This window comes from Macrosteles quadrilineatus, unplaced genomic scaffold (genome assembly GCF_028750875.1).
Source record: "Macrosteles quadrilineatus isolate MER2022 unplaced genomic scaffold, UCM_ALF_1.0 Scaffold_1__1_contigs__length_201487025, whole genome shotgun sequence".
Classification (NCBI taxonomy): Eukaryota; Metazoa; Arthropoda; class Insecta; order Hemiptera; family Cicadellidae; genus Macrosteles; species Macrosteles quadrilineatus.
The window spans coordinates 88,133,811-88,153,306 of record NW_026542594.1 but is presented as its reverse complement, the minus strand read 5'-3'; the positions used below and the strand labels follow the sequence as shown (position 1 = coordinate 88,153,306).

General features: G+C 33.0%; 1 protein-coding gene across 8 annotated transcripts in view; it reads right to left on the bottom strand.

Annotated features, from left to right (window-relative positions):
- Positions 1-1,192: 1,192 nt before the first annotated feature.
- Positions 1,193-19,496, bottom strand: part of LOC128984169 (protein hu-li tai shao) — a 156,049-nt gene continuing 137,745 nt past the window's right edge. For 4 of the 8 annotated variants that reach the window (XM_054403488.1, XM_054403609.1, XM_054403780.1 and 1 more), the window contains 4 exons: positions 9,614-9,687; positions 6,519-6,581; positions 3,080-3,207; positions 1,193-2,242 (listed from right to left, as the gene is read on the bottom strand). In XM_054403488.1, the coding sequence (XP_054259463.1) occupies positions 3,082-3,207; positions 6,519-6,581; positions 9,614-9,687 (263 nt within the window). In that variant the 3' untranslated portion in view covers positions 1,193-2,242; positions 3,080-3,081. The remainder of the gene's footprint in view (positions 2,243-3,079; positions 3,208-6,518; positions 6,582-9,613; positions 9,688-19,496) is intronic. The other 4 variants (XM_054403665.1, XM_054403726.1, XM_054403838.1 and 1 more) reach the window with 1 other exon arrangement.

The following is a 19,496-nucleotide window of genomic DNA, read 5'->3' as shown; positions in this document are numbered from 1 at the left end:
ACAGGCTCTTAACGAAAAATGCTTGCTACTGAATCCTAATAAAACTAAGTTCATCACTTTTACAGCTTGCTCTAGAATTAGACCTGCACCTGAGTTGACAATATTTCTTAATGATCATGTGTTGGAAGAGGTGGATAATTCTAGATTCTTGGGCCTAATAATTGACAAAAACATTGTCTCAAAACACAAAATTTCCCGATTTCTCTTTAGACCTTTTTAAAGAGCTTAAAAAAACAAATAACTTAGTATATAAAAGTATTTTTGTTCGATTATATTAACGGAGAAAATTAAAAAAATTGTAAATTTAAAATTCCCATGTTATTCTTATGGAGAATATTGTCAAATGTTGTAGTTTGCTTGTTTATGGACATATTTTGATCAAACTTGGCAAATTTATTTATTTTGTACTAAGCTATCAATATTTTACTCAAAAACACACTTTATTAGTTTCCTTGTAGCAGCAAACCTAGGTACTAGTTAAACCTAATGTTATTAAAATATATTTAACTGAAAATCAATTCAGACAAATGGAAATTCGCTTAGTCGGCAGGTTTGCTGCGGCGGGGGTATTTATGATGACTATAGTTTTGGGGCAATCAGCCCCATTGTCAAATCATCTGTCTTGTTAATTACTGCTAAAAGCATTAGTCGTTGCATTCCACATTTAGTAATTCAAACTCAGGACAAAAAGTATGCTTGTTGAAACATGAACGGACGCTCTTATTAATGTTCCCACAATGTGTTCATTAGTCTCCATTCTCTCAAACTCTCTACACTTTAAACTGGCACCTCCATAATTTGAATGTTATTTATCTGACCTCTATAAATCAAACGCACTATATCTCAAACTTCTCATAACTCAAAATATAATCTCTTTCCTCTGAAATTTGAATTAGCAAGGTTCTACTGTAGTATGCTTAAATTTATAATTTAATTAAATTAATTTATATGTGTAGAAACACCAGCTGTCCATTAGCTTATCCTTCCAACAAAACTCAACTGTTTTTATTTATTACCAATTTAAGGTAGGGGCGCAAGTGTGCACTGCTGCGGCCGGTCATTATGCAACAGCAGCATGTGTTGCGTTTGCACAGAGAAGTAGGATGCAGAGTATACGATACAAGCTTAAACTGTTTGTGCCCAACTAATATGTCTTTAATGAGAGGATTAGGGGAAAAAAACTCAAGGATCATTTCTTTTGTTCCAACTTTTGAACAGAGTTTTATTGAAAACAAATCTGTTTATGCATTTGTTACAACAGTCTGAGAACAAACTTATGTCTTTTTTATCTTTACACATAAAACTAACATAAAATAATGAAATATGAGTTATAAAATAATGTTTAAATGACAACAACATAAACAATATGTAAAATAAACAATAAATAATGCTAAAAGCGAGTACATATTAAAAATCAACAACATATTACAGACATAACTTTGCTCTCAGAGATTTATGATGATCATTAAAAAAATGGATACTAACATAGCATGAACAATAGTGGGTGAATAAGTAGCAAAACTTTTGATTCGGCTGTGGCTTACGATACTACGATCGGAATAGATATTTGATGATCAAATAATGTTACAATAAAATAGTGAACAAGAATCAAGTGATTAAAACTGAATTCAAACGCTCGTACTAGGGCGTGACACACACTTATCACACACACACACACACTCTCTTTCTCTCACTCACTCAAACATATATTATTAAAAATCTCATAGATACATAAAGCTTTCTTCATATAATTTGCAATTTTATAACATTTTAAAAATAATGAATTATTTGAAAAACAGTGGAACTAACTAACTACAGAGAGTAGACATGGAAACATGCACAGCAACGAAGATTATAATAGAGTCGTGCACCAGCACGCTTCTGTACTCACACATTCAATTCTACACACTTTTAAATAGATTTACAATAGATTTTTAAAATAATTGCAAACATTTTATCCTGCTACTGTTAAAAAACTTAATAAAAAAAGCATTTATTTAAAATAAAAACTCCGATGATAGTTTATATACCTAGACTTTAGCTTTGCGGTCAAGAGATTGGCGACAATGATTTAGTTTTTGCACTTCACTTCTGTACATCGACAAGCTTATACAATGTTCAGTTCTTGAAATGTGTGCAGCGAACAGTTCAAGCCCCTAAAAGCACCTACGTTGGCCCACAAAACTTGACACCGGCAGTGACTTTCTTGCTTGAGAGTCGTATGTGTGAATGTTGGCAGTATCTGAAACACATAGATATCTCATGCTAGATTATAGATTTTAATAATCACATATATTTGTTTACACATACCATACTTTGGGAACAGTGTGTTAGTGGATTGTGGATATAATAAATGTATATACAACTAAGAGGATCTCATATTAAAATTAAAAGAATAAGTATATGGGTTGTAAGAGTGTAAAGATCTAAAATATGTCAGGTCAGTTTTGGTCTGGACTAGGAACCCAACATGCAAATTATATAAATTTTGATTCAAACCAGGAAACACCCAGCATTTTTAAAAACAATGAATAAAATGTAAAATTCTATATTTTTCCACAACATATTGTCAACATATCTCTTCAAAACAAAATTGATAAACTTAATTTCACCAACTTCAAAATAAGTTACCTTCAAGGAATACAACTCTTATCTGGTCATGGCTATATCTAGCAAAAGGTTTCTTCAAAAAGCACTGATTTACTTAAAAGAAAAAAAGCTGGTTTTAATTTAAGCTGATTTACTAAGCTAGCAGACCTCTAGAAATAATCAAACTTCCTTTTGGATATTTTCGTAATATCTCCATTTTACCTTTGATTTGGTATTTATTAAATTAATATAAGGATTTAAACTTAAAACTGTTGCTTTTTATATTTTTTCATTGCTGCATTAATTTCCTTCTTAAGTTGAAAAACACTCCATTACCCCAAAATTACTTAAGACATAACGACATGGATGGTGTAGGGTAACCAACCCATACAGAACATTCGGTAAAATAAAAAAAAAGTGGCTTCAGTATCAAGAACTGTTAAATTTTGGTATTGACACAGTACTTTTTATTAAATTATTGTCAAGTCACCTTTATGCTTCAGCTATCTTTTTCTTTTCCTTCTTTTTCTTGAGGAAAGATGGAGTTCTTAACCCTTTCTTCTTTTTCTTATCTTTTTTGGGTGATTCTTCTGTAGAGATATCTTTTGTAGGGGAACCCTGTGAATTAAAATACCACAATAATGAAAAAAGAAAATAATGCCAATTAATTCACTTGAATCTAAAAACAGCTTTAATGGAAATAAACTTCATTTCTTAGTCAAGACTCGGCACCCGTCATGTGTATAGGTACCTACCAATGTTTGTATGCTTATAGGTCTTGTCCACTATTTAAATGTTTAAATGTAATTTTTGTAAACTTTGACGTGTGCAATTCCAATTAAAGAATGGTTTAATCTCTTCAAGTTTTGTGACCTAATTATGATGCTAATGCATTGAAACGCAGAGTCTAGTATAGGGGCAGAGGAATCACGAGGCAGTTACAGGTATTTTATCTGTACTATAAACATATATTTTAACTGTGTATGTCTTTTTATAACATTACTATTTACTATATGTCCCACCTTCACATTCTAGGACGCTAGGTTCAACCCAGAACTGATTTACAAATGACTTCAGGCTAGTCCTAGTTGTGGCGTTATCACATAGATAACATCCATTGGTGATTGGCGGGATTTGAACCCCAGACCTCAGGCACCGAAGCCCCACGCTCTACCACTAGACCAGCTCGCTCCCCATATAGTGTATACTGTATATACTAATAAGTGAAATATCCTAGTTTTCACTAGTATAATTTTTCACAGCTCAAATGGTATTGTAAATTTTTAGATTACATACAGCTAATTTATGCAAAATACATTTTAAAAAAATATTCATATTATAATTTTAAATACAGATTAACCCATTGGTGCCGACTTACGAGCGTTACTCGCAAGGCCGCTGCAGGCCCGGCGGCCGACTTACGAGTGCCGCTCGTGTCACCGCTACGCAGCGCCACTAGTTATTTAATTATTATTATTTTCCCCCTTTTTGTTTTTTCTTACTTTTATAATGTTTATAAATATCTTGCTCCTTGATTTGCGTATTTACTCATTTATTTTAGCGAATAACAATTTTTTTGGAAACTAGATATCACCAAAAATCAGCTGCGGTAAGGTAAACAAACACATTTTTTTCTACGTTATTACTTATAAGAGTACACAACTTTAGATTTTTCTATGTAGGGAATCAATTGAACTTTATAATAGTAGTGTTACTTGGTGTCTGGATTAACCTTGGAATTTGTTAATTAAGTTTACTTCCAAAAATTGTTTTTAAAATTTTTATTTTTATAATCTTTATAATTTTTTTTTTAGTTTTACACTTTGACTATGCAATTACCACTTTTCTGTAGACAGTTTTTCTGTAAACAAAATGGTGAAAGAATTATTAATTTATTACCTAAGGGTTTCTTTCTATAAATTCTGTAAATTTAATTGCCGACAGAGGGTGCTGCAGGCAGCGCATTAATTCCTTCCCCAATGGGTTAAGGTAGGTAATCTCTACTTTAAGTAAAATTGGTTTCGCCAAAACATTTTTTTAAAAATAAGTTATTTTTAGCCAGGTTATTATACAAACTTACTGTTTAGAAAGTATGGCATCAATTTTTTTGTAGCCCTATTACGATTATTAGGGTTTCAATTACAGAATTTTCTTAGGATCATACCTTAGTATTAACAGGAGCATTTGTATAACAATCTTAAGCCTTAACTTATGCGTAAAGACAGTTTAAGCTATCCAGACCTAATGAGTTAATAGGCAAGATCATGTTACACACATGTTAAGTAGAGACCTGTCTCTGCTCAAAAACCATTCTTTAAAAACTAATGTTAGTATCTTACTAATTATGAAAATATACATTTAACTTGTTTGTTCTTAAGTACAAAAACCCTTGATGAGATTTTGAGGGGAACGGGGTTTTAAATTTTATTTGTTTGCGGGATGCTATTAATTTATTGTTGATCGATGGGTTAAGACAACTCAAACATGGTGAAATGGAGGGAGAAATTGTTGTGTATTTCCGTCTATTCTAGCAATGATCTTTCATAATTGATGTAAATTCCCATGAATTTGTTTTAGGCATGGACGGGTGACGAAATTTCAGAAAATTTGCGGGGAAAAATATTCACGGTTTTTGGGACGGTATTTGATCTGATCGTCGGCGATTTTTCCGCTTCGCAAGTGACGATGACAGCGCTATCGCGGGAGATGTTCTAAATAGCTCCGTGACCGCCACAGGCGAAGTAATCTCGACGATCACGCCATGACCGTAAATCATTTTGGCGATCGCGCCATGACCGTAAATCATTTTGACAATCGCGCCATGACCGTAAATCATTTTCACGATCGCGCCGTGTCGCGGAGTCATACCTGCGACCACGCCGTGACCGCGGAGTCATACCGATGATCCCGCCGAGACCACGAGTGATACTGACGACGACGCCGTGACCACGGAGTCATTTCAACAATCCCGCCGTGACCGCGGAGTCATACTGACAATCCCACAGAGACCGCGAGTCATACCAACGATCCCACCGAGACCGCGAGCCATACCGACGATCATGCCGTGACCACGAGTCATACCGACGATCACCCCGTGACCACGGAGTCATACTGACGATCGCGCCGTGACCGCAGAGTCATACCGACGATCCCGCCGAGACCACGAGTGATACTGACAATCCCGCCATGACCGCGAGTCATACAGACGATCCCGCCGTAACCGCGGAGTCATACCAACGATGACGCCGTGACCGTGAGTCATTTTGACGATCTTACTGTGACTGCGAATCATTTTGACTGCGAGTCACAAGTTTCTATACCTGTAAATGTTTACCTAATTTTTTTTGGGTTTTTATAGATTGGTGCTAGAAATGGTAAAAATTGAATTTGTGCCATTAGCTGCAATACGGTACTCAAGACTTTCTTTTTATGCACAGGAAAAAATCCCGTCCCGTTATAATTAATTATCGGGAAATTAATAAAAATCCCGTCCCATCCCAAACTAAAAATTCAATCCCGTCCATCCCTAATTTTTTGTTGTTTTAGTATCTTTTTTATCAATTGAACATTTTGAAGTGAAGTAATGACTTTGTACCTAGTAACTGACATAAATTCCATTTTTAATTTTATAACAGTGATTTTTACATCATGGCTTATTAAAATCTATATGTCTGTAAATTGTGTTTCTTATTCTGGTTTAACTAGAAATGGTAGTAATGAATTAAGTTATTTGATTTAAATAAAAGCAACATAAATATTTGAGATAATATAGACGGATATAAGATATAAGAAACCTATAGATTGCTTCAAAGTAATTACATCCTTTAAAAACATATAAGTTATGAAATGTTTTGTATGTAAAAGTGATTTTAGTTTGATAACCTTCTCAAAAAAGCAAGCAAAACCTCTTCCAAGCAAACTTTACTTACTACCGGTTTGTTAAAGGGCACTTGTACTGGTAGACTGGCAAGCCAAGCTATAGTCAAGGGTAACTGAAAAAATTAATGTTTCAATTTCTGAATTGTCTTTTATATTTTATTGCAATTGAAAAAAGTAACTATGATTAATTCTCTGTCCAATTTCCCCTCAGTAATAATGCTAAAAATATTGGGTCAGAAATAATTCACTCTATCTATAGTTAGTGTAAGAGAAGAGATGGTACTTCCATAAGATCACATTTTCTAATGACTGTAATAACAAATTTTGCAATAACACTTTTATTGTTAGTAACAAATAGTAACCATAGTTAATCGTAGTTTCCTCCACTTAAAATCCTACAAGTACAACACCTCAATGGTAGGCTTAGGGTGATTTGGTTTAGTTTGGACTAATAACTCAACCTCCCTCAAAATGTTCTTTTTTACTTTCTCTCCCTATAGTCCTACGTAGTAGGCTATGTCAAGTATTGTTTTTGTCAAAATTTTTCAATTTTGGGTGGATATCTGTTTTGTCCATGAGAACCCAAAACAGTACTTTCAGAAGTGATTTCTGTGTTTGTGTGTGGATGTGTAAAGAGCTGCAGACTACACCTATGGTCCAATTTTGACAACATTTGGAATGCAGGTACTTATTTAAGGTAACTACGGGCGCTTTAAATTTTTAAACATGTTATTTTTTAATGGAGACTTTTTTATAAAAACTCATAGAAACAAATAAATTGGATTTTCACAAAAACAGCTTTAACAATTTTGATTGAAAACCCCCATACAGATAAAAAAAAAAAAATTTTGTGAATTTACCAAAACCCATTATTTTTACTTGTTTGACAAGCTAATGAGGGAAAGTATTTTGCTCATAGTGTTTATTCACTAAATATTAAAGTGAAAAGTAGTCTAATATTTCATTCTTAACTAGGGTGGTGTTGATTCTTGATACCGATTCTCAATACCACCGATACTTGACCGTTGGTATCGGTATTGACAATTGTTCGTAAAAAGTAAATTCTTATCGGCCGCCGGATGGTCCGGCCAGGTCTCAGGGAGACAAGTCATATCGTCACGGGCGAATGACCTTCAACAGGATTGAACTCGAATGTTTACTTTCCCGCCATAGAAGTAAACAATTCATGTTAGATTAGTTGACGGGTGCTTCTATGGGTGAATTGTTGCATATTACCTATGTAAAACTAGGTTACATAACCTCAAAAATACCAAGAACATTTTATAAATAGTTTTTCTTCAGTCTAATATGTTGAAATGAACTAAATATTTCGAACCATTTTTTTATGCGGTAGGTTCCCCCGTTATTGTTTTTGAAACACTACTGTTTATTTGACAAAAATAAACTAAAGCAAAAAAAGAAATAGCCATATTTAGCTTCAAGGTCAAGCTATCCGCTTGCACTGACAATCATCTGCTCTTTACACAACTGATGTCTGCTGTGCGCTTACTATCTCACAACAGTTTGTGATTGGGTGATTAGTAACCATGGCAACTTGTTGAATGCGTGGATGAAGAGAAACCAAAGAAAGAATACAAGAACAAAGAAGAAAGAATAAGCGGTGTTTTACGTCATCCATTGTTATCTTTATCTTATTCTACGACTGTCGTTATTATCTTTAAGACTAAGTACTATGATTTTATGCTGTTTTATGAGTTATCTAATGTTTTTATCAGCATTCTTATGTTCTGAAACAACACGTAGCAGTAGCCTATGTTGACTACGGTAGCAGTAGCTTGCAGTACTAGACTTTCTATTATTCTGTTCTTTACGTGATTTATTGCTATACGTACAGTGTTGAGTAATTTTTGTTACAGCGTGATTTTAAACGTTACAGTTTTTATTACTGAACCAAGGTTAATGACTTAACATATCACGATTGCGCAATACTGTTATTTGTATTTTGATTATGTAAAATGCACTACATCCGGTTAGTCCGGCCGTTTTGTAGTCCGGCCAGTGGTCCGGTCCCGAGGTGGCCGAACTATAGGGAGTCTACTGTATATTTAATATGGTAATTTTTCAATGTGTTAATAGGGGTTTTTAAACTTAAATTGGCTAGTTGAAAAGTGTCATTAGTGCATACATTTCATCCATTCAAAAATTTGGTAAAACATTAAAAAAATGTTTATCGGTATTGAGAATCAATTTTTCAGATATCGGTATCGGTATCAACACATCACTACTTTTAACTTAGTTCATTTCAACAAATTACAGTAGTTTGCCTTAGTTTAAAGTAGCCCAATGGTGATGGTGATATTTTGTAATTATCTTTCTCTTGCATATCTTGGAAAATTTTACTCAGTGTGTGTGGAGTTTCTCAGTGCATGTATAGGCTGTTGGAGCTATAGACCTTATTTGACAAACACAAATTAATTGAGCTTTACAGAAGTTTTCCGTGTTTGTAACTGGAGAAGTCAAAAGAATATAGTCACCATGATAATAAAAATTGGGCTTATGATTTCATATTAAATAAGTACATAGAAAGTTTATTTCCTTTTCAGTTTGGTACTGTACGGTTATTTTTAACAATGAAAATACATTGACCAAAGCAAAACTTCCACCATGACGGCTAATGACAAACTGAGTTGCGAGTCTCAAGATGTGACACTATAACTGCCCGTGGACAGTCTAAAATTGCTCACATCAGGTGTACACACTCATGTGCTCAAAGAAATGTGAGTGTGTGGACGAGGCTAACACCAACCTACTTCAAAATCAAGTATCACAATAATAAGTAATCAAAATAATAAAAAGGTTTTTATGGATAATTTCTGTCATCATTTAGGTCATTATGGATGTTCATAAATGCTTTTGTAGTTGTTGTCGTCTAATAAAATTGTGCAATGATAAGGAAAATTATGCTCAACAAACATTTGTTTGAATTACCGTAGGTATGAGCAGAACCGGAATATATCATCATACGTAAACAATTCATCCCATACTAATTTCAGAAGCTGCAACTAAAATCTTAATTGGATTGACTAAATAGATAAATTACATATTGCACCAGCAAGCGAATACTAGACCCAGTTCTCGATGACTAGAGAGATTGTTTAATAAGATGTTGAATGAATATACTTACATAGCCTTCTTTACTGCTATGTGAGAATGTACTCTGATGAGCGTCAGAATGGTCTCCATTGTAAGTGTTCTCTCCTGTAAACCAAACAATCAAAAATTTAACTTTTATCAATGTTTTACGCATTGTTTTGTAATACAATATGTATTCTGAAGTAAATACTTTGCCTATCAGATCAGCCATTATAAAAAAAAAGAGAATACATTATAAGATACCTAAATTAATAACTTATTATTATTTAGGGCTAATTTGGTATTATATACAGGAAGCTAAATTTACACACAAATTTAAATGCTTACATGTTTTGAAACTTGAAAGGTATTATTCCTAGAAACATCTTACTTACTGACATGGTAGGTGAATGAGTCAAATTTGCACAATTAATTGTATCTAACTTATTTTAATGTTAACAATGTGACTCTATGATGACTCTGTGTGTTAACTAATAAAAGTTTTTTTTTTGTAAATTGTTAATAGCTTAGTAAGAAATAAATGCATCTTCCAAATTTGATCAAAATATGTTCATAAGCAAGCAAACTACAACAGTTTACTTATTCTTCATAAGAATAACATCGGAATTTTAAATTAAAAACATTTTGGAATTTTCTCTCTAACCATGAGGCGCATAATAACACTGTAATATACTAATTTATTTGTTTTTTTAAGCTCTTAGTTTTAGAGGAAATTGCAAAATTTGATGTTTTTAGGGTCAAAAATGGGAAAAAATCATTTTTACCCCATAAACCCCCGTTCCCATAGCCCAATCACACTGGTTCGCGTACTCGTTCGGATAAATGTAGGTTTACACTTTTATATTAAATTTCATCAAAATCGGATCATTTTTGCTCGAGTTATCGTGCCAACGGACACACATACATATCTAAATAAATAAATAAATAAATAAATATATATATATATATATAGAATGTTTATCGGTAATGAAAATCAATTTTCAATCAATTCAGAAGAATTCAGGGTGTCCATAAAAAACGTTTCAGGACTTTGGGAATGAATCCTCAAACTAAAAGGAAGAAAAAAGTTTATGGGAAGGTATGTCCGAAAATGCATATTAACCCAGATATCCGCCATTTTTTTAAATACAAAAATATTTTTATCTGTGAAGTTTTTTATTCGATAATTATGAAATTTAGTAAACATGTTAACATACACAAGACCTATAGTAAAAAAAATAATAAAATTGTTCCGATTGTAAATTTCAAAATGGCGGCCGTTTGAATTTTTCTAACGTAAATAACTCAAAAACGGCTAATTCTATGAAAAAATGTCAAGAATACTTTGTTTTAGCACTTTTAATTTTCTATAAAACGATATCAAGATCAAAAAGATCGGACAAAAGATCACTGAAATATAACATATTTATATTAAATAATACAAGTTTTTTGTGTAAAAATAAGGCAAAAATTAAGGGATCCCCGACTAACTTTGCCTTATTTTTACACAAAAAACTTTATATTTCAGTTATCTTTTGTCCGATATTTTTCATCTTGGTATTGTTTGATAGAAAATTAAAAGTGCTAAAACAAAGTATTCTAGACATTTTTTCATAGAATTAGCCGTTTTTGAGTTATTCAAGTTAGAAAAATTCAAACGGCCGCCATTTTGAAATTTACAATCGGAACAACTTTATTATTATTTCTATTATAGGTCTTGTGTGTGTGTTAACAGGTTTACCGAATTTCATAATCATCGAATAAAAAACTTCACAGATAAAAATATTTTTGTATAAAAAACAAAATGGCGGATATCTGGGTTAATATGCATTTTCGGACATCCCTTCCCATAAACTTTTTTCTTCCTTTTAGTATGGGAATTCATTTCCCAAAGTCTTGAAACGTTTTTTATGGACACCCTGTATATATATATATGAATTTGAACGAATGGTGTTTTTTCTAGGGACCTCAAAAGGAAAAAGTAAATCCGTCCCGGGTCCAGGTCTTACCATGAGTACTACGGTAATAGCTTATTCCCTAAATGAGAAATTCTAAAATGTAGATTTGGTTAATAACTGTGTTTCTAAAGGAATAAATTAGTAATTTTAACGGTTTTGGTCAGTAGATGACAATTAAGTAGCTGTGTTTTTAACGGGAGACATTATTAATGTAAAATTTGTTTGCCATTACATGACTAACTACTAACTGTGTTACTACTAATGGGAAACACTAGTTAAGTCAGAATATGACTGATGTCTAACTGTGTTACTAATTTATGATGGGTGAATTAAGGTCTGCCAAGCCAACTAAGTGAACTAGACTGATATACCTGTGTTACTGTTAGAGAAGATAAAGAAGGCATAGCACAAACAACACATAATGCAAGACATAATGCACAACTTAAACAAAGGAAAAGAAAGGAAAGCAACCATTTACCTGTAAGCGTGCTTCATACATACTATCTTCACACATAAATAACTATCTTCAGCTGTACAAAAACTGTTAACTGGGACTATTAAGGTTGTATTCCAAAGTTCCAGTAAATATAATGTTACTTAATTGGTCTATAAATGTAAAATTATTAATTCATTATATTGAATTTTAGCCTCCTGATCACATTTAATTACTAAATACAGTAGAACCTCACTAATTCGAACATCGATAATTCGAAAACCTCTATAATTAGTAATGTTTGTCTGTTACCCTCAGAAAACCTCTATAATTCAAAAATAATATACCGATAATTCAAAGAGATTTTTTTGATTAATGCAGCCACTACAATTTGAATTTGTACATACTTGAGCCTCTAAAATTCAAATTTGTTGCCATAATTTGAATTGTTACCTCCAAAATTCGAAGTCAACCTCTACAATTCGAACTGTGTCACCGTAAGCCTCTGTAATTCAAATTTAGAACAACAAATATGCCTATTGAAACATGAACTGACGCTCTTATTGATGTTCCACGATGTGTTCATTAGTCTCCGTTCTCTCAAACTCTTTACACTTAAAACCGGGACCTCCATAATTTGAATTTTATTTATTCTGACCTCTATAATTCAAACTTCCTATAATTCGAAATATATTGTCTTTCCTCTGAAATTCGAACGAGGTTCTACTGTAATTGGTGTAAATACCTGCATTTATGTGATCAATGTGTTGCTAAATTGCAACCGGTATCTACTCACAAAGGAGTCGTACGTGTGCGTGTTAAATGTATTTTTTATCATGAATTGACGACCTTCGAATGAAGCAAGAAGACATCTGTACTAGCCCGACGATGACCCCTTTGTGAATCAAAACCGGTTGCAATTTAGCAACACATTGATCACATAAATGCAGGTATTTAAAACAATTATTTAGTAATTATTAGTTGGTTAGTACGCTCTACCTTTATACAGTGCCATTTAAGTGAGACAACCCAACCCAAGTTTAACATATTCACATGAAATCTTTAGTACCACTTTCTTTAATTGTTTCTGTTTGTATTAAGTTAATAAACTTACAGCAAAACATATTTTTGAAACAAAAAATTATATTTACTATACATTTATATTATTATTGTTTTTTCCCTGTCTGTTGGCAACACCACTTTTTCTTCAGAGTTTGACGATGACAATAGTATACATTCTTAAACTACAGGTTTCTATGGTGCCTTTACAATAAAGTTGCGACAGTATATATGCACTAAATAGTATCCCACTGATTTTTGGGTTTTAAAAGATTGTTAAAATGACTAGTGTATCTGATTTGAGCTTGGTTAGATCAAAATGGTGTCTCACACAAATAAATAAGACACAAAATACTAATTAATAAAATAAAATATTTTCGCTACACTACTGTGAAATGACACGTTTTCGTTGCATATTTATCACCTGCGAAAATCTATCATTACATTGTTTACTACGGCAAAGAAATGATTACTATGCAAAAGTAATGATTACTATCTTTCTTGGAGTTAATTATTTTATCAACTGTTTCAATGTTCAACAACTAAAGTAAACAATAGCTTTAAATTGAAGGCATAACCTAAAAAATTCTACAAGTTTTGTAATGAAGAAAATAATTATTCTTTGTAGTTTAGCGAAAAGTAACGTTCAAAACACGAGTGAAAGTGGGTCTATACATATTCTCGACCATTTAAAGTGCTCGATAAATCTCGCACTTCAAACATGGTCTCAAATATGTTGTGACTCACTTTCTGCTCTTGTACTATTACAAAAGTCTAGAATGAATGTTTTTAACAAGAGAATGGATGTTTTTAGCGTGCCATGAGATAGAATTACTCTGTGACGTTTATAAACATTGAGGTTTTGACTTGAGTCCAAAAAAACGGAAAATGGCTGTAAATCAACCAGTGTTCTCAATCAAGGAATCTGGAATCTTTTGAACTAAAAAGATAATGGGAAACCAAATAATAATTATTGTAAAGTAAGAATAACTTTGTATTCCATGTATTCTGATGCTAATGTATTTCTTAAATAAATTACAAATACAAATGTTTGTCTATTGTCTATTTTTAGTGGCAGTAGAACAATTAATAAATCTCACAAGCTTTATTATTTTACAACGATTACAAAAGAAATAGAGTTAAGTGTACACTATTTTTCAAGTCAAATAGTGTAATAAATTTGATTTCAAATGCATATTTCATGAACCACTAAAACACTACCGCTTCAAAGTTAATTTCTTTTGTCATTTCCCAAAACCAAAAAGAAAAAAAAAAAACATTTTAAGGTGACCTACACATTATTATCAGAGAATCAGGAACAACACTGTTATGCATGCATGTTATTAAGTGTATTTTTTATGATGGCTACTTTAAAGAAATAATTGTATATAAGCTAAATATTATAACGGTAACATTTAATAACTACTAACGGTAGGCGATTTAAAAAACATCCAGTTCACTCGTGCAAAAATACTCAAGTTACAGTCCAAAAATTATAAGACGGTAATTTTTGTATTTAGTTAATAGTTAATATATACTAAAGAAACCCAACCCAAAGCCTTAATCAATAATTCAATAATTTGCCATCAATAATTTGTTTGAAAACTATATATCTTGTTTATTTTAATTATGTTAGGTATTAACAATTGTTGTCGAGAAGTAACAACCTGTCACTGTTAACTTATTAATTATGTTTCAGGGAAGATTGATCAAAATAGCGTATAGGTAGTAAACATTTTTATTCATAGCATTAAAAACAAAATACATTAATACAATGTCTTAAAACTATACAACAAGTGAGAATGAGCTTATGTAACTCGCACATATTTCCAACATGTTATAAATATAAACATGAAAGATAAGTAACAAGCTGCTTAAAATGTTACGATTTTAGTATATTATTTATCTACACACCAGTTTCTAGAGAAACATAGTTGTTAACTTTAACTAACACCTACAATAAGGTAAATCTAGATTTCAATATTTAAAACAATGCTAAAAAAATAAGATCAAAAATATTCTGGTGCCTTAAAATTAATATTTATTATTTTACAGGAGTCTTTCTTATTTACATTGTAGATGGCACATTATGTATACTACGAATTTAAATCAGGAAAATAATTTATACCAATGAAGTTAAATTTTATTACTGAACTTGTTTGGGATTACAATTCAGTAGTCATGAAATCCCAGAAATGATGCAAGATATTCTTGAAATTGAATAACCTGTCTAAGGATAGATATTAAAGTTAGCTTATATTCTTATGGAAGTCACACAATTAATATTTGAGGATAAATAGACCCGATAATTGACTAGAAATTAAAAGTCACACATTTTCTTCACTATCTGAATCACATTCTGGAATTAGAGGAAGTGACGATGGATTCCTATAAGCCAGTGGGCTGTAAAGACAGCAGTTTTTGTTCCCTGTGCTTACTCCATTGAAATGGGTTTCAGTTGATTGGACATTTAAAACCAATGAATATTTCTCTTCTACAAAACACTCATGTGTGTCAAACGTGGAGCAACAAGTTTTCTTTTTGTCTGCACAATAATCCTCATCAACATATGCTGCAGGGATATAAGACGATTCCGCCTCTTCCAGTAGATTTTCACTTTCAGTGTCATCAAATATAGGTGAAATACTCAACAAACCTTCTAACTGAACCCAATCGCCATTACCTAGTTCAGCAACAACATTGGATTCTTCACAATCTTCAGATGTCTCACATTCTTCACAGTGTTTATGGCTCTCATCTTCTTCAAGTTCAGCAACACCACTGTACTTTTCACAGTCTCTAGGGGTCTCATCATCACCAAGTTCGGCAACAACATTGAATGCTTCACAGTCTATAGGGGTCTCATCTTCTTCAAGTTCATTGTTAAGCTCTTCACAGTCTTTAGGGATCTTGTCTTTATCCAGTTCAGCAACAACATTGAATGCTTTATAGTCTATAGGGGTCACATCTTCTTCAAGTTCATTGTTAAGCTCTTCACAGTCTTTAGTGATCTTGTCTTTATGAAGTTCAGCAACAACATTAAATGCTTCACAGTCTATAGGGGTCTCATCTTCTTCAAGTTTAACAACAATGTTGAACTCTTCACAGTCTTTACGGGTCTCAACATCACCAAGTTTGGCAACAACATTGAATGCTTCATAGTCTATATTGGTCTCATATTCTTCAAGCTCATTGTTAAACTCTTCACGGTTTTTATTGATCTTGTCTTTTTCCAGTTCATCAACACCATTAAACTCATCACAGTCTCTAGGGGTCTCATCATCACCAAGTTCAACAACAACATTGAATGCTTTATAGTCTATAGAGGTCTCATCTTCTTCAAGTTCATTGTTAAGCTCTTCACAGTCTTTAGGGATCTTGTCTTTATCCAGTTCACCAAAAACATCGAATGCTTCACAGACTATAGGGGTCTCAATATCACCAAGTTCGGCAACAACATTGAATGATTTATAGTCTATAGGGGTCTCATCTTCTTCAAGTTCATTGTTAAGCTCTTCCCAGTCTTTAGGGATCTTGTCTTTATCCAGTTCAGCAACAACATTAAATGCTTCACAGTCTATAGGGGTTTCAACATCACCAAGTTCAGCAACAACATTGAATGCTTTATAGTCTATAGGGGTCTCATCTTCTTCAAGTTCATTGTTAAGCTCTTCACAGTCTTTAGTGATCTTGTCTTTATGAAGTTCAGCAACAACATTAAATGCTTCACAGTCTATAGGGGTTTCAACATCACCAAGTTCAGCAACAACATTGAATGCTTTATAGTCTATAGGGGTCTCATCTTCTTCAAGTTCATTATTAAGCTCTTCACAGTCTTTAGTGATCTTGTCTTTATGAAGTTCAGCAACAACATTAAATGCTTCACAGTCTATAGGGGTCTCATCTTCTTCAAGTTCATTGTTAAGCTCTTCACAGTCTTTAGGGATCTTGTCTTTATGAAGTTCAGCAACAACATTAAATGCTTCACAGTCTATAGGGGTTTCAACATCACCAAGTTCAGCAACAACATTGAATGCCTTATAGTCTATAGGGGTCTCATCTTCTTTAAGTTCATTGTTAAGCTCTTCACAGTCTTTAGTGATCTTGTCTTTATGAAGTTCAGCAACAACATTAAATGCTTCACAGTCTATAGGGGTCTCATCTTCTTCAAGTTCAACAGCATCGTCGAGCTCTTCACCGTTATTAGGAGTCTTATCTTCTTCAAGTTCATCAACACCATTTAACTCTTCATAGTCTCTAGGGGTCTCATCATCACCAAGTTGGGCAACAACATTGAATGCTTTATAGTCTATTTCTTCAAGGTCATTGTTAAGCTCTTCACAGTCTTTAGGGATCTTGTCTTTATCCAGTTCAGCAACAAAATTAAATGCTTCACAACCTATAGGGGTCTCATCTTCTTCAAGTTCAACAGTATCGTTGGTTTCCTCACAGTCATTGGGAGTCTTATCTTCTTCATGTTCATCAACACTATTAAACTCATCACAGTCTCTAGGGGTCTCATCCTTACCAAGTTCGGCAACAACATTGAATACTTCACAGTCTATAGGGGTCTCATCTCCTTCAAGTTTTACAACAACGTTGAACTCTTCACAGTCTTTACGGGTCTTATCTTCTTCAAGTTCAACCACAATGTTTAACTCTTCGCAGACTTTAGGGGTCTCACATTCATTCAGTTCAACAAGAAGGTTAAACTCCTCACAGTCTATAGGAGTATCATCTTCTTCAAGTTCAGCAACACCATTGAACTCTTCACAGTGTTTACGGGTCTCATCATCACCAAGTTCGGCAACAACATTGAATTCTTCACAGTCTTCAGTTGTTATATCTCCCTCAAGTTCTGCAACATAATTGTGTTCTTTGCAATCTTCAGAGGTCCTTTCTTCTTTAATTGATTTTGAATCGTAACTATTTCCAAGACAATTTGCCTCAGTCACCAGAATGTTAGTTTCTGAGATATCCATCATTAAGGACCAAATAAATGTATCAGTTAGTGAAGCTTCGTCAATATCTCCATCATACCCAGAGAGAGTTCTATTTAAACTGGTACCTTTTAAACTAATCTGGTTATTCAGCACGGGACAAAAATCTGAGTTGGTTAATGATGTCAAATATTCTGATTCTTGGGCATAATAATCATTAAAAATGAAGCAAGATGATATTTCAATATCAGTTTCTTTTACACCATCTTCTTCTATTATTTTGTTGATAGAAGCGAGGGAGCTGGCTTTTTTTAGTTCATTAAAAAATGAAAGAGAGTTTATCTTGTTGTCCTCAGCATTATAGAATCGGTTTTTAACAATTGGCGATGATTGGGGAATTAGTTGAAACTGTTTCAGTTTTAGGGCATAAGAAGATTCAAAGGAAGATGAACTATAGCAATAGTCTTCAAGTTGAATTACTGAATTTCTTGAAGGCGGTAGATTAAACTTATTTTCTGGAAAAGTTTCATCAACATTTATAGTTGGCTCTAAACTTGATGTTGACGGATCTTTACTTTTAAGACACTTTGCAACATAGTTACTGCTAGTTCTCGCAGATTTGTTGTTTGCTGACTCAAAAACTATGAAACTGGGTGTTTTAATATCAACATTGAATCTATCATAGATCACACTTTGGCCTCGAGAGGAATTGTAACTCGAGTCCCAACGAGAGAAATCTCGTTGTGGCTGTATGTAATCAATGGATTGATCATCAAACGTGCGATGGCAATAGGTTGGCTTTTTTATTGGGTAAACTACTTTGTAATTCAAAGAATCAGTTTCCAAACTTTCTGATGATGATGACTGTGTTAATACTGAGTCTGTTTCCTCGTAATATGGTTCTCTGTCTCCAGGCAGAACTCTGGATAAATTTCCTTTTTTTGGTGAATTTTCAGTTTCTAATTCGAAGTCTGTTCCAATGCAACAATTCAAATCTGAACAGATTTCAGTTTTACTTGAATTTGGAAGTTCTATAGAATCAGACCAATTGCCAGATAAATTTGAGCTATCTGAATCGAAATCTTCATTGTCTTGATTTGTATGTTGTTGTCTCACTGGTAAACAATCACAACTAATTGTTGTGAAACTATCTGATGATACAGCTCTACAGAGATGTCCTTCCTCTTCAGAATGAATAATTTCATCTTCACAAAAATCTTTGTTTACATTAGGCTCTCTTGGTATATGTATTTTAGCCAATTCATTTTCCCAATACTCCAATTCCAAAACGGATTCTTGTTGAAAAAACTCTTCAATATTTGGAATTGATGAATCAGACATACATTCACAATCTGAAGTATCTAGACAATCTTCATTCAATTTAACCTTACTTCCATCAAGTATTAAGAGATCAGAATCTGATTCATTTTTACAGTTATCAATCTTCAATTGCCGTAAACTTGTATTTGTGGAGTTAAGTAAAACACCTGGCTCAGAATTGTTTGCCGAGTTTTTTTCCATTTCTAAAACTTGGCCTTGTTGAAA